Source organism: Nannospalax galili, unplaced genomic scaffold (genome assembly GCF_000622305.1).
Source record: "Nannospalax galili isolate Female #2095 unplaced genomic scaffold, S.galili_v1.0 scaffold47, whole genome shotgun sequence".
In the NCBI taxonomy this organism is placed as follows: domain Eukaryota; kingdom Metazoa; phylum Chordata; class Mammalia; order Rodentia; family Spalacidae; genus Nannospalax; species Nannospalax galili.
The window spans coordinates 593,102-605,009 of record NW_008357641.1 but is presented as its reverse complement, the minus strand read 5'-3'; the positions used below and the strand labels follow the sequence as shown (position 1 = coordinate 605,009).

General features: G+C 50.5%; 1 protein-coding gene across 3 annotated transcripts; it reads right to left on the bottom strand.

The window, feature by feature from the left end:
* Positions 1 to 79: 79 nt before the first annotated feature.
* Ddx39a (DExD-box helicase 39A) lies at positions 80 to 9,841 on the bottom strand. 3 transcript variants are annotated; one of them, XM_008855405.3, is made up of 11 exons: positions 9,688 to 9,841; positions 3,960 to 4,171; positions 3,583 to 3,710; positions 2,732 to 2,824; positions 2,232 to 2,415; positions 1,447 to 1,565; positions 949 to 1,080; positions 761 to 870; positions 533 to 677; positions 302 to 449; positions 80 to 217 (listed from the first exon to the last, which is right to left on the bottom strand). In XM_008855405.3, exons 2-11 carry the CDS (start codon positions 4,165 to 4,167, stop codon positions 201 to 203), a joined length of 1,284 nt encoding a protein of 427 aa, XP_008853627.1. In that variant the 5' UTR covers positions 4,168 to 4,171; positions 9,688 to 9,841; the 3' UTR covers positions 80 to 200. The 3 variants fall into 3 exon arrangements, with proteins under 3 accessions (XP_008853627.1, XP_029413202.1, XP_029413203.1); XM_029557342.1 differs by having other exon boundaries at positions 9,701 to 9,722; XM_029557343.1 differs by lacking the exon at positions 9,688 to 9,841 and adding an exon at positions 1,790 to 1,850 and having other exon boundaries at positions 3,960 to 4,174.
* Positions 9,842 to 11,908: the final 2,067 nt, after the last annotated feature.

Sequence of the window (11,908 nt, the reverse complement as noted above, 5' to 3'; positions counted from 1 at the left end):
GGAGGAGCCTGCTGACCTGGCCATGGTTTCCATGAAATGGTGATGGGTGACAAGAAGCAGATGGGGTTGGAGCCAGGCACCCATAGTAAAAGTTTAATTATACACATATACTTGTACCAAAAGAGACACATTTGTTGTTCAGAAGACCTGAGGCAGCAGGTGTGAAGAAAGGCGGCTCGTGGCCTCGGTTAGGCACTTGGTTACCGGCTCTGCTCAACTGTAAAGACAAGGGTGAGGCAGTGAGGGTGGGGGTCTCGCTCCTGAAGCCTTACAACACCCAAAAAGAATCCCAGCCACTCACTGTATGTGGAGATGTCAATTTCTTCAGGAAGCTCTGCCACATTCACTTCAAACCGGTCCTGAACATCATTGAGAATTTTGGCATCATTCTCATCAGATACGAAAGTGACCGCCAGGCCTTTGGTACCAAAGCGACCAGCACGAGCCACCTGCAGGGAGATGGAGTCAGGGGTCAGGACAGTTACCCCTCAGGATTGGAGGATAAGCAAGCCCACTAGGGTAGGGCACTCACTCGGTGGAGGTACGTATCTGAGTCCTCAGGCATGTCATAGTTGAAAACGATGTTGACGCGCTCAATGTCCATCCCTCGGCCAAACAGATTGGTGGCCACCAAAATCCGCCGCTGGAAGTCTTTGAACTGCTGGTAGCGAGACAGGCTGGGTGCAGGAAACAAGCGAAGACATCAGACATGGGCTCCCAGGTGCTGCTCCCTTGGCCACGGCAGGCATCATGCACTCACCGCTCCTCTTGGGCCATGCCACGGTGGATGGCGATGGCTGGGAAGTTCTGCTCCACTAGGAGCTGGGCCAGAGCCATGCAGCGCTGTACGGACTTGACGAAGATCACCACCTGTGAAATGAGCAGCTGTCAGGCCTGTGAGGCTCCCCAACGGGCCCAGAACCTGGTGTGGGCAAGTGGGGACATTACCTGGTTAAACTCCAGCACATCTAGGAGGTCGAAGAGCTTGCGGTTCTTCTCACTGTCCTTGAGCTTGACGTAATACTGCTGCAGTCCATGCAGTGTGAGCTTGGTCTCATCATCCACAAACACCTCCATGGGCTATGTAGGAAGGGAAGCAGGAAGGGGCGAGCAGGGCTCACTTCTGGGCGTCTCAAGTGCCCGGAACCTTCCAGGGAGAGCTCCTCTGCAGTGATGCTTCCCAGAGGGCCTGCTGCACCCAACCTCAGTAAACAATTCTCTCCCAAAAGCCGGATGTAAGCTCTGCTCTGGTTCAGGTGTGGACCACAATTGGCTCCCAGCTGGACAAACCAGGGGAAGGAAGGAGGCTGCGCCGGCCTCCCAGCATCCTCCAGGCCATGAGGGCCGTGTGGGTGTTGAGCAGCCAGGCCCTGAGGAGGGCCAAAGCTGCTATGCTGGTGTCGGCCAAGGTGGACAGGCAGCCGGCTGGGGTGTGACCCTACTCACATCCTGCATGAACTTCCTGCAGACTGGCCGGATCTCCTTGCTCAGGGTAGCACTGAACATCATGCACTGCTTTTCGTGGGGTGTCAGGCGGAAGATCTCCTGCACGTCCCGCCGCATGTCTGAGTGGGAGGCCAACACACAGCAGGTCTGAGTATAGATGCCTGACTGAGCAGACCCCCACCCTAGAGGGACCAGCCCTTCCCAACCTGGGCCAGGGAATGCTGGCACATGGCCAAGGTAAAGTGGACCACGGTAAAGTGGACCACGGGGCATCCCCACTGCCTGAGGGGCTGGGCTCAGGCGGGCAGAAGTGCAGGCGCTGGAGGAGCCGAGGTCCACTTACGTGCTGCCAGCACGGAGCAGCCCTGCCAGTGCGCCTCGAGCCACGCTTCGGGAAGGGGAGCCTGAGGCAGAGACAGCTGCTGGCGTGAGAGCTGCCGCTGCTTTCCAGGACACACGCCCATCCCCCCAGGCCCTGCTAGGGACTACTACTAACCCCAAGGGTGGCAAAAGCCACCAGCACCTCCAGGTCCCTGGGTATGTCTACATGCCCTTGAAGGGACAGCAGCTCATGGGGCTCCAGTGGATCCACTCAACTTGGGCTCAGAAGCAGCACATATTCTGTCAACACTGTAAGTTTCCCTCAGGCCATTCTCAGGAGCCCTGAGTTCTGGCTACCCATATGACTCACTATGAAAAGCCACTGCCTGCTCAATCGGGGCTCCTAGAAACTGGCGGAGTCCGAGTGGAAGCAGGCTAGGCTAGCCAGTGGTTGGGACACTCACCGAGCTGCTCCAGCATCTTGTCACACTCATCCAGCACAAAGTGTTTCACATTCCTCAGGTTGAGGCTCCTGCTCCGCACAAGTGCCAGGATCCGGCCTGGTGTCCCCACCACGACATGGGGACAATTCTTCTTCAACACGTCTTCATCCTTCTTGATAGAGAGGCCCCCAAAGAACACAGATACCTATGGGAGCACAAAGGAAGTCGCTTATTTGGGGACAGTGGCCTTGATAGCACAGGCCCCAGCCACACTAAGGGCAACTGACACTTCATTCCTGATCCATCAGAATCCAGGAGACTGAAGGGCAGGTAAGCCTGAAGGGGGTGGGCAGCTGCAATGAAAGGCACAAGCCCCTGGGGGCCATGCATAATTCATTAGGCTTTTAAGGAACATAAACCTGCAAAACTCAAAGCTGATAAAGGCTGGCTGGGCATGAGTCAAGGCTGGCAGGTTTGTAGGAGGCCAGCTGGTATAGGGCATAGCACCTGAGGAGGCTCACCTTGACACTGGGCATGTACTTGGAGAAGCGCTCATACTCCTTACTGATCTGGAAGGCCAGCTCCCTTGTGTGGCACATGACCAGTACTGATACCTGCAGAGTGGGCAAGAGACAGCTCCTTCAAGGTCACGTCAAAGCACCCCCCTTTCTCAGAATCCACACCCTTTAAGCCCAACCTACAGGGCACACACATAAGTCCTTTGAAGGCCCAGTCAAACACCTCCTCCTCCTCCTGACTTGGCCTATCTTCCTCAAACTCCCATGGCTACCAAGGTCTGTCTCCCCTACCAGGCCAGGAACAGAAAATGGTGACACAAGCCCTCAGACTGCCATGCCTTTCCACCCACCTTGTAACCCTGACCACAGCCCTCCATTTTAAGTCTTCACCCTCCTGCTTTGTCCTGACACACTAATACCCAAAAACGGATGTGAACCAAAAAAATCCACACATGCCAGGCAAGAGATCCGAGCCCACTACAACATAACCTTTCTTGTTAGACAAGGTCTCCTTATGTAGCCAAGGATGACCTGGAACTCACAATCTTCCTCTCTTAGCTTTCTAACTGGTACTATTATGCTGGGCTTCAACATAACTCTTAAGATCCCACAATTCACCTGAGTTATCCCAAGACAGTATAGACCATAATGCTCATGATGTTAAGACAACCCCCTAACAATCAGCAGTAACTGGGTGACCCCAGTCAGTGTACTTCAATTCCCAGAATACACCACAGGGAAATAAAATATTCAAGTTCAAAAACCCATAAAGACGTTGTGGGAGCACAAGTTTCACAAGACCCTAAGTTGTACTGCTACATGGGGCCCCAGCCCAGGAGGGAATGCACATCTACCTGGCCACTGATGGGCTCAATCTGCTGCAGGGTGGCCAGCACGAACACGGCAGTCTTGCCCATCCCAGACTTGGCCTGACACAGGACGTCCATGCCCAGGATGGCCTGGGGAATACACTCATGCTGGACTGAGAAAGAAAAAGCATGTGTGAGAATGAGAGACCAGATGCTGCCTCCCAGCACATTCCTCAGTCAGAGTAAGTCACACTAGGGTCAGGTGCCAGCTACCTGCTTGCACAGGGGCAGCTGACGTAATGGACCCACTGCAAGGGCATACCACCCTCATCCAAGACACACTGGAGGCCCCTCTGCTCAGGTCAGTCAGAACAGGCTCTGGGAAGAAAGTCCAGCAAGGGGATGACGCCAGGGAGGCATACCCTCTGAGGGATGCTCAAAGCCACAGTCCACTATGGCCCTCAGGAGCTCTGGCTTTAGCAGAAAGTCTCTGAAGCCAGAGCTGTGGATGGAGACGTAAGATCCTTTGACATCTTTCTTGGGGGGAGCTGGAGTGGTCTCCTGAGGCGCCTGGGGCTCTTCATCTTCGTCATAATCCAAAAGCTCATTTTCCACATCCTGTTCTGCCATGGTACTGTGAAACAGAAAACAAAGGCAGAGGAAAGCAACTGAGATGCAGGCAGGAAAACATACTTATTAGGAGAGAAGGCAGGCCAGGAAAGGAGCTGGCAGGGGTAAGCCCTGCTAGCAGGCAGAGCTCAGTGGTACCTGCACAATACCTCCTACTTCACCCTGCTGTCCCTACATTACTACCCTCCTCTCAGTCATGTCCCCTTTCCAGTTTCAATCCAACACCTCCCCCACCTTCAAGGGTTTTATGGCTTTCTGTACAATCCCAATTCCATACCAGAGCTGGGGGTATGGCTCAGTGGTAAAGCACTTGCCTAGAAGGTTCTGTTTGTCCCTAGCACCAGACAAAATCATGATAGTAATCACATTCTTTACCATAGCTCTGGGCCTAGCCCCTGTTCACCTCCCCCCTGCTTCATCTAATCAGACTCAAAGAGCCTCCACCCCAAAGGGACACTCTATTCCCAAGTCTCTGCATACATATCCTTTTTTTCTGAGACAGGGCTTAATGTAGCCTGGACTGGCTTCCAACTCACTAAAGAGCTGAAGATGACCTTGAATTCCTGATCCTTCTACATTTACCTTTCTACATTTACAGATGTGGGCCACTTTTTGGGGTTTTATGTGCTACTGAGAACAAAACCAGGGCTCTGTGTGCTCTTGGCAAGCACTCTACCAATTGAGCTATAATCCCCATTCCTTTTCTATTCCTTTTTTGAGACAGGGTCTCCCTATCTCCGTATAGTCCCAGCTGGCCTGGAACTCACTATGTAAAGCAGACTGGCCTCATCTCAGAGATTGCCTGTCTCTGTATTCTGAGTGCTGGGATTAAAGGCATGAGCCACCGCACCCAGCATTTTGTGTTTGTGAAAGACCTTAAGTATGTAGTCCTGGTATGTAGACCCTCTTGATCATCCAGGAATTTCTCTTACCTCTACCTCCCATATACTGAGATTATAGGCATGAGCCACGATCACTAGCTAATGTGTCTCCTTGACATTCAAGTCTCAGCACTAATCAGTCTCCTCAGGCAGCCTGATACAGAAGTACCCTCTCCACCCCTCACCAAGGACTCCACTAAGCCTACATGAACAGGAAGGACCTGGAACCTGGAGTTGTGGCAGCTTTAGTGCCCAGAAGGAATAGTCAAGGGAACAAGCAGTGTCTGCCCAGTCCAGCTTCCCCCTATGGGTCTACACGGGAATCATTAAGTGCTTTCATGAAGAGGGCTCCCACTGGGCCAGGCAAGCAAGAAAACCAGCCAGCCAAGATGCTAAATGAAATTAGCAGGAAGCACCTTACCGCCTTTCTTAATCCATAGTACTCAAGTGCAAGGGACCCACCAGATAGGCTTATCTTTTGTTTTCCCTGGGCCCCTGCTCCAACAGTCTTCCAGTTTCCTGCTTTCCTGAGGCCAGATGCTAACAGTCCTAGTTCCCACTTCAGACCTTTTGTCACTCATTCATTCCCTCTGACTTTATCAAATATTTAGCTATTTCTATGCTGAAGCCCTCCAATTTTGTCTCCAGTCATACACCTTTTCCACTCCAGACCATTACCAGCTGCCTTCCCATATCCTTGGAAGTTGGAATCAAGAAGCCCAGAGCAGAGCTGGAGAGGTGATTCAGCAGTTAAGAATTCCATCTGTTCTTCCAGAGATCTAAATTCTCTTCCCAGCCCCTGTGTCAGGTGGCCCACAAATACCTGTAACTGCAGTCCCAGGGAACATTACACCTCTGGCCTCTGTGAGCAGCCCCATACCCCATGTGTACAAACCCAAACACCACCCATACACATATTTTTTTAAAATCTAAAAAACAAAAATTTTAAAGCCCACAGCAAAGCTTTCTCTCCAAATTGGTGTTCATGACTGGCCAGAAAATCCTAGTCAATAAATCTACCCAGGTCTACCTGCCCATTCCTCACACTGGCCTGAAGCTGAAATGGCCTTTTTCTTTAAAATTAGAACAGGTTTACTGAGAAAGTCACATGCTATCTACAGTTCACCAATTTGGGAGCCTTTGGGATGGGGCAGTTGGCACAAGCCTTTAATCTCAGCACTCTGGGAAGCAGAGGCAGGTGAGATTGAGGCTGCCTGGTCTCCATAGCCAGTTCCAGGCCACCTAGTGCTACAGGGAAACCCTGTCTCAAAAAGAAAAAAAAGCCTTTGGGCTTGGGGGCATAGCTCAGTGACAGTGCACTTGCCCAGCAAGTGAGAAGCCTTGAGACCCATCCCCAGCAACACAAGAGCCAACTGGTAATTAAAACTGCCTCTGTACCTTTTTAGCCATCACCCCCCAGAACCATTAATCAGCTTCTCTCTACAGTCTGGCCTGTTCTGAGCATTTCCTATAAATAGGCTCAGCAAGTCTGGTTTCCTCCATATTCTGCATCACATTCTCAAGACTTACCAACACTACAGCATAGATGACTGTCTTACTCCTTTTCATAGCCAAATAGCATGCCTGCATGTGAACATGCCACGAGGTGCCATCTTACCTGGATTATACAATAGCCTCCCCTAAGTGGCTCCTAGTCCCTATCTCCCACAGCAGCCAGAGGGAGCCTACTCTAGCTAAGTTATATCTAACTTGTCACTGCTCTGCTCTAAAGAGGCAAAAGGCCAGGCTGGGGGAGCATGTCTCTGACCCATAATCACACTGGAAGGATTGCTTTGAGTTAGAGGCCAGCCTCAAAAAAGAAACAACTTGGGGGGTATAAAGAGATGGCTCACCTACTGATCTTGCAGAGAATCCAAGTTCAGTTCCCATCTTACAACCAACCACCTGTAACTCCAACTCCAGAGGGATATGATACCTTTACCTCAGCAGAACTGGCACTCAGACCCACAGACAATCTTCAATAATAAAAACTCCCCAGGCTCCTACTGTCCTTGTAAGAAACACCAAGTACCTAAGAGCTATAAACTTCCCTCTAAGGACTGCTTTCAACATTTCCCAAAGGTTTTGTTGCATTGTATTGTCCTTTTTATTTTTTAAAATCGTATTTATTATTTTTATTTTATGTGTATGCATGTATTGCCTGCATGTAGGTAAGTGCATCTTTGTCCCATGTTGTGCAATGCCCCCAGAGGTCAGAAGAGGCTGTCGGATCCCCTGGAACTGGAATTACGGGCAGTTGTTAGCTACCATGTGGGTGCTGGGATTTGAACCTGGGTCTTCTGCAAGAACAACCACTGTTCTTAACCGCTGAGCCATCTCTCCAGCCCCATCTCTGAGTGTTCTTAAACCTGGCCAGATTTCCAGTGATGCTCTGCTTCCTGCTTGAAAATGTGATCGCTCTCTGCTTTCTGCTTCAACTACCTCCTTCTGCCTTGTCTCACCTGCCATTGGGGCCTCTTACCCCTGGAACTTTAAGCTCGAATAAACTCTTCCTTCTATAAGTTGCCTTGGTCATGGTATATTAACACAGCAACAAAACTAATACTGGTAACTAATCACATGGCCTGAACTCTCCACACACAAGACTCCAATCCCATTCACTGCCCCTGCTGCACCTCAAAATACACCTTGCCACCTTGCAGTATCTGCTGCCTGATAGATCACAACCCCCCACTTATTTGGGGTCCTACTCTACAGAAGTCTACTCTCCTTACGGCTGCAACCTTAAAAGCACCCTTCTAGTCAGCCCTGTCATGTCTGAAGCAGGATCTGAACTCAGCAGCAGTGAATGAATGGAACCTTAGGAGAGGCAGCAATCTGACACTACTCCTGAGGATGCCCACTGCAATGATAAAAGTGCTGATCCCCAGAATCCATATGGTTGTCCTCTGACCTACATGTGTGCTTGGATGCCCATATGTATGCAAGCATACCCAAGCAGACACATACCAAGTCCAAAAAGCACCAGACCCTTTTGGGGGTAAGCAGAGGTCCATTACTAGCTGAAGCAGAAACAGCTGGAGAGAGCTAGGCAGGCCCAGGGCATGTATACTTAAAATTGCTAAACATCAGGAAATTGATAGGTTGGAGTTGAGTACCTCAGAAGATTTTCCCAAGAGTAATTTATTCTACAGGAAGTGGACATGAGACCAACAGCAGGGAAAGCCAGTCACTGAAAGGGAATTAACTGGGATGTGGGTGCTGAGGAGAGGAAAGGATGCAACAGTCAATAGAACACCCTTGGGTACAGAAGAGTCATTAACTCCAGGATCTAAAATCTAGGGGCTAAAAGATGGTTGGTTTTTTTTTTTTGGTGGTGGTGGGGGGGTCTTTTTGAGACGGGCTGGTGTATTTTTGAGAAAAGAGCTCATGTAGCCCAGGCTGGCCTCAAACTTGCTGTGTAGCTGAGACTAGCCTTGAACTCCTGATCCTCCTGCCTCCACCTCCCTAAGGGCTTAGATAGCATTTAAAAAGAAACTCTATAACAGGACCTGGTGGCACAGACCAGCTACATGGAAAGTGGGATCGGGAGTATCACAAGGCCTTGGCCACCTAGGCAACTCAGTGAAAGAGATCTTTTCCTAAAATTAAAAAAGCAGTGTCTGGGGATGTTGCTCAGTTGGTACAGTGTTTGCCCAGGACTCCTGAGGTCCTGGGTTTCAGACCACATAAAATGGGTGTGGTGGTGTAATCCTATAATACACGCACAGGAGAGGTGGAGGATCAGAAACTTAAAAAAACCAAAACAAAACAAAAAAACACCTTAAGCCGGGGGTGGTGGCGCACGCCTTTAGTCCCAGAACTTGGGAGGCAGAGGCAGGCGGATCCTCTGTGAGTTGGATCCTCTGTGAGTTCGAGGCCAGTCTGGTCTAGAGCGAGTTCCAGGCACCTGGAGCTACAGGGAGACCCTGTCTCAAAAAGACCAAAAAATTAAAAAATAAAATAAAAAATCCTTAAAAGTTAAAGGTCATCACATCGAGTTCCAGGACGGCCTAAGCTACATGAGACCTTGTCTTAAGGCCCCACATGTAATACAAGTACTAGGGAGGCTCATGTAGAAGAACAGCTCTAAACAACACCCATCAGGCCCGGGTCTACCCCGGGCACCAAAACTGAAACCAACCAAGCCAGAAAGTAGCTGGCCAGGGCCTAAGCTATCAGGACCGGGGCAGGCGAGACGCGGCGGGCCTGGGCCGCGCACACAGGGAAAGCAACCCGGGTCGAGGGCTGCGTTAGCACTCGGAGCCGACGCCGGCCTTCGGCTTTCTAAGCCTCGGGAGGCGAGTCTTCTGACAGGGCAGGGCAGAGCGGTCGGGAAGCCTGCCCGCGGGAAAACTGGCTCCTCCCGACGCCGCTCGTACCCTGACGTGGAACCGCTCTCGCCTCAGCCTCCCTTCGCCCGCACTGTCAGCCGGCCGCCATGACTCCCGGAAGCCGGCTAGCCCGCCCATGGCGCATGCGCCCTGGAGACCAACGGCCGCTTACGCGCCGGGCATCCAGCTGCCCCGCCCCGCCACCTCGCGCCCGCTCCTCCCGCTGCCCTGCTGCCCGCGGCATCCCCTTCCGCGGTTCGCCCGCTGCCTCGCACACAACCCTGCGCTCGGGGCCTACCACTTACCTGCCCCGCTCACCTCCTCGTGCTGCGTGGAGAGCCGCCGGCCTGGCTATCCGCAGCGCTCCCAGGAGCGAACTGCGGAGCTTCCGGCTCGTACCCGACTCTAGTCTCGCTCACTGGGCGGTTGGCCTTTCAGTTAAAAGTCGGAAGCGATGATTGGATCACGAGGAAGCTGCCGAGAGGCGATTGGTTGAGAGCGTGGGGGAAGGGGGCGTTTCTCGTACGTCAGGTTCATTGGGCAATTGAAAAGTGGGCGTGTCCGACGGTGCTAAGTGCTAGTCCCGCGCTCTCTCGTGAGCCCCAAGAGGGTGCCGCCATCATTAGTATTGGCTTTGGAAGACTAGTTATTTGCCCAGGCATGCGCCTCACCCTTTTGAAGAGGGGCTTCCTTGCCGAAGGCCAATTCCCTGGCTTTCGCAGTTCAGTCCGAGGCCTCCAGGTCCTCCCTGGCCGAGCCTCTGTTTGAGAGGCTGAAGTGCCTTTAGAGATAGATTCGTCTGTTCATATAAATGGAATCATGCAGTAGATGGTGCTTTGGTGAATGGCTTCTTTTTCGCTACAATTTTTATTTTAATCGGGGCAGGGATGTTAGGGAGTCAGTTCTCTTTCCACAATATAGTTCCCAGGTAGCTGGGGCAATCGCCTTTATCTTCTAGATGTTCGTCCAGCCCCCAACACACATCCCTCCTGTTTTTTTTTTTTTTTTAAGAGTCTGTCTCCCTGTGAGGCTGAGACAGGCATGCACCAGTTATATATGTAATTCGAGACCCAGGAAAATCTAGAATTCAAGCATCCTCCTAGTCCTCCTGTTTCCCAAGTGGTGGGGTTCTGATCCATTCGCCACTAAATCAAGTGTTACCAAAATGCTGCTATTAATTCATGTTGCCAGACCTATCAATAATTTGTTCTTTTTTATTTATAATACCTAATACAATGAAAATACTATGTAAATGCAGTTTTGAATAGTGAAAAGAAAAATGCAGTACTTGTTCTTTTTTATTGCTGAGTTTTCTTTTTTGTGTGGCTATTACTAATGTAACCAATACAATTTCTCCGGTCAACTATTAATGATCAACTGGTGATTGCCAGCTTTTGGGGAGTTCTGGTGTTCATTTTTTGCTTTTGTTTGCAGTACCAGGGATGGAACTGGAGGCATCAATCATGCTGGACATGCAGACATGCACCAGATTACTGAGGTACACCATCCACACTTTGTTTTTGAGACACTGTCTCACTATGTAGGTCTGGCTGGCCTTATGTAGACCAGGCTGGCTTCCAATTCTCAGAGATCTATGTGCTTCTGCATCCCAAGTGCTGGGAGTAAAGACATACATCGTCAGGGCTAGATAGATGGCTCAGCGGTTAAGAACACTGGCTGTTCTTGCAGAAGACCGGGGTTCAAATCCCCATACCCACATGGCAGCTAACATCTGTCTGTAACTCCAATTCCATGGGATCTGACAGACTCGTCTGTCTTCCTCAGGCATTGCACAACATGTGTGCACTTAATTACATGCAGGCAATACACTCATACACATAAAATAAAAATAAATAAATAAATAAATAAAAAGACATACCTCATCATGCCCAGCCATATATTTTCTTTTTAAAAGACAAGGTCTTCCTGGAGTTGGAGTGATGGCTCAGCAGTTAAGAGCACTGAGTGCTCTTGCAGAGGACCCAAGTTCAGTTCCCAGCACCCACACGGCTAACAACTGTTAACTCTAGTTCCAGGGGATCTGACATCGTCTTCTAACCTTTCTGGGCATTGCCCGACACAGGTGCATTTACGTACATGCAAGTAATACACTCATACACAAGAAATAAAAATAATAAAGCTGGACATAGTGGCACATGCTTTTAATCCCAGCACTTGGGAGGCAGAGGCAGGCAGATCTTTGTGAGTTTGAGGCCAGCCTGGTCTACATAGTGAATCCAGGCCAGCTGGGGCTACAGGGAGACCCTGTCTCAAAAAGACCAAAACATTAAGAAATTAAAATAAATTTAAAAAAAAGACAAGGTCTCCCTAAATTGCCCACACTGGGCCCAGTTGGTCTCTTGCCTCATCTTCCCTAGTCATCTTCCCTAGTACCTGAGATCATGGAGCACTACCAGGCCTGACTTGACAGTAGTCAATAAAGCTTAGACAAGGGGTAGGGTGTAGTGCTAGTCTGGCATGACAAAGTCCTGAATTCCACCCTTAGAACTGAAAAAAAAAAAAATG

Coding starts and splice junctions, on each gene's coding strand:
- Ddx39a (XM_008855405.3), bottom strand. CDS start 4,167: ATGGCAGAACAGGATGTGGAAAATGAGCTTTTGGATTATGACGAAGAT. Junction 1,081..1,446: donor GCAGGAAGTTCATGCAGGAT/GTGAGTAGGGTC, acceptor CTTCCTACATAG/CCCATGGAGGTGTTTGTGGA. Junction 678..760: donor GGCATGGCCCAAGAGGAGCG/GTGAGTGCATGA, acceptor TCCTGCACCCAG/CCTGTCTCGCTACCAGCAGT.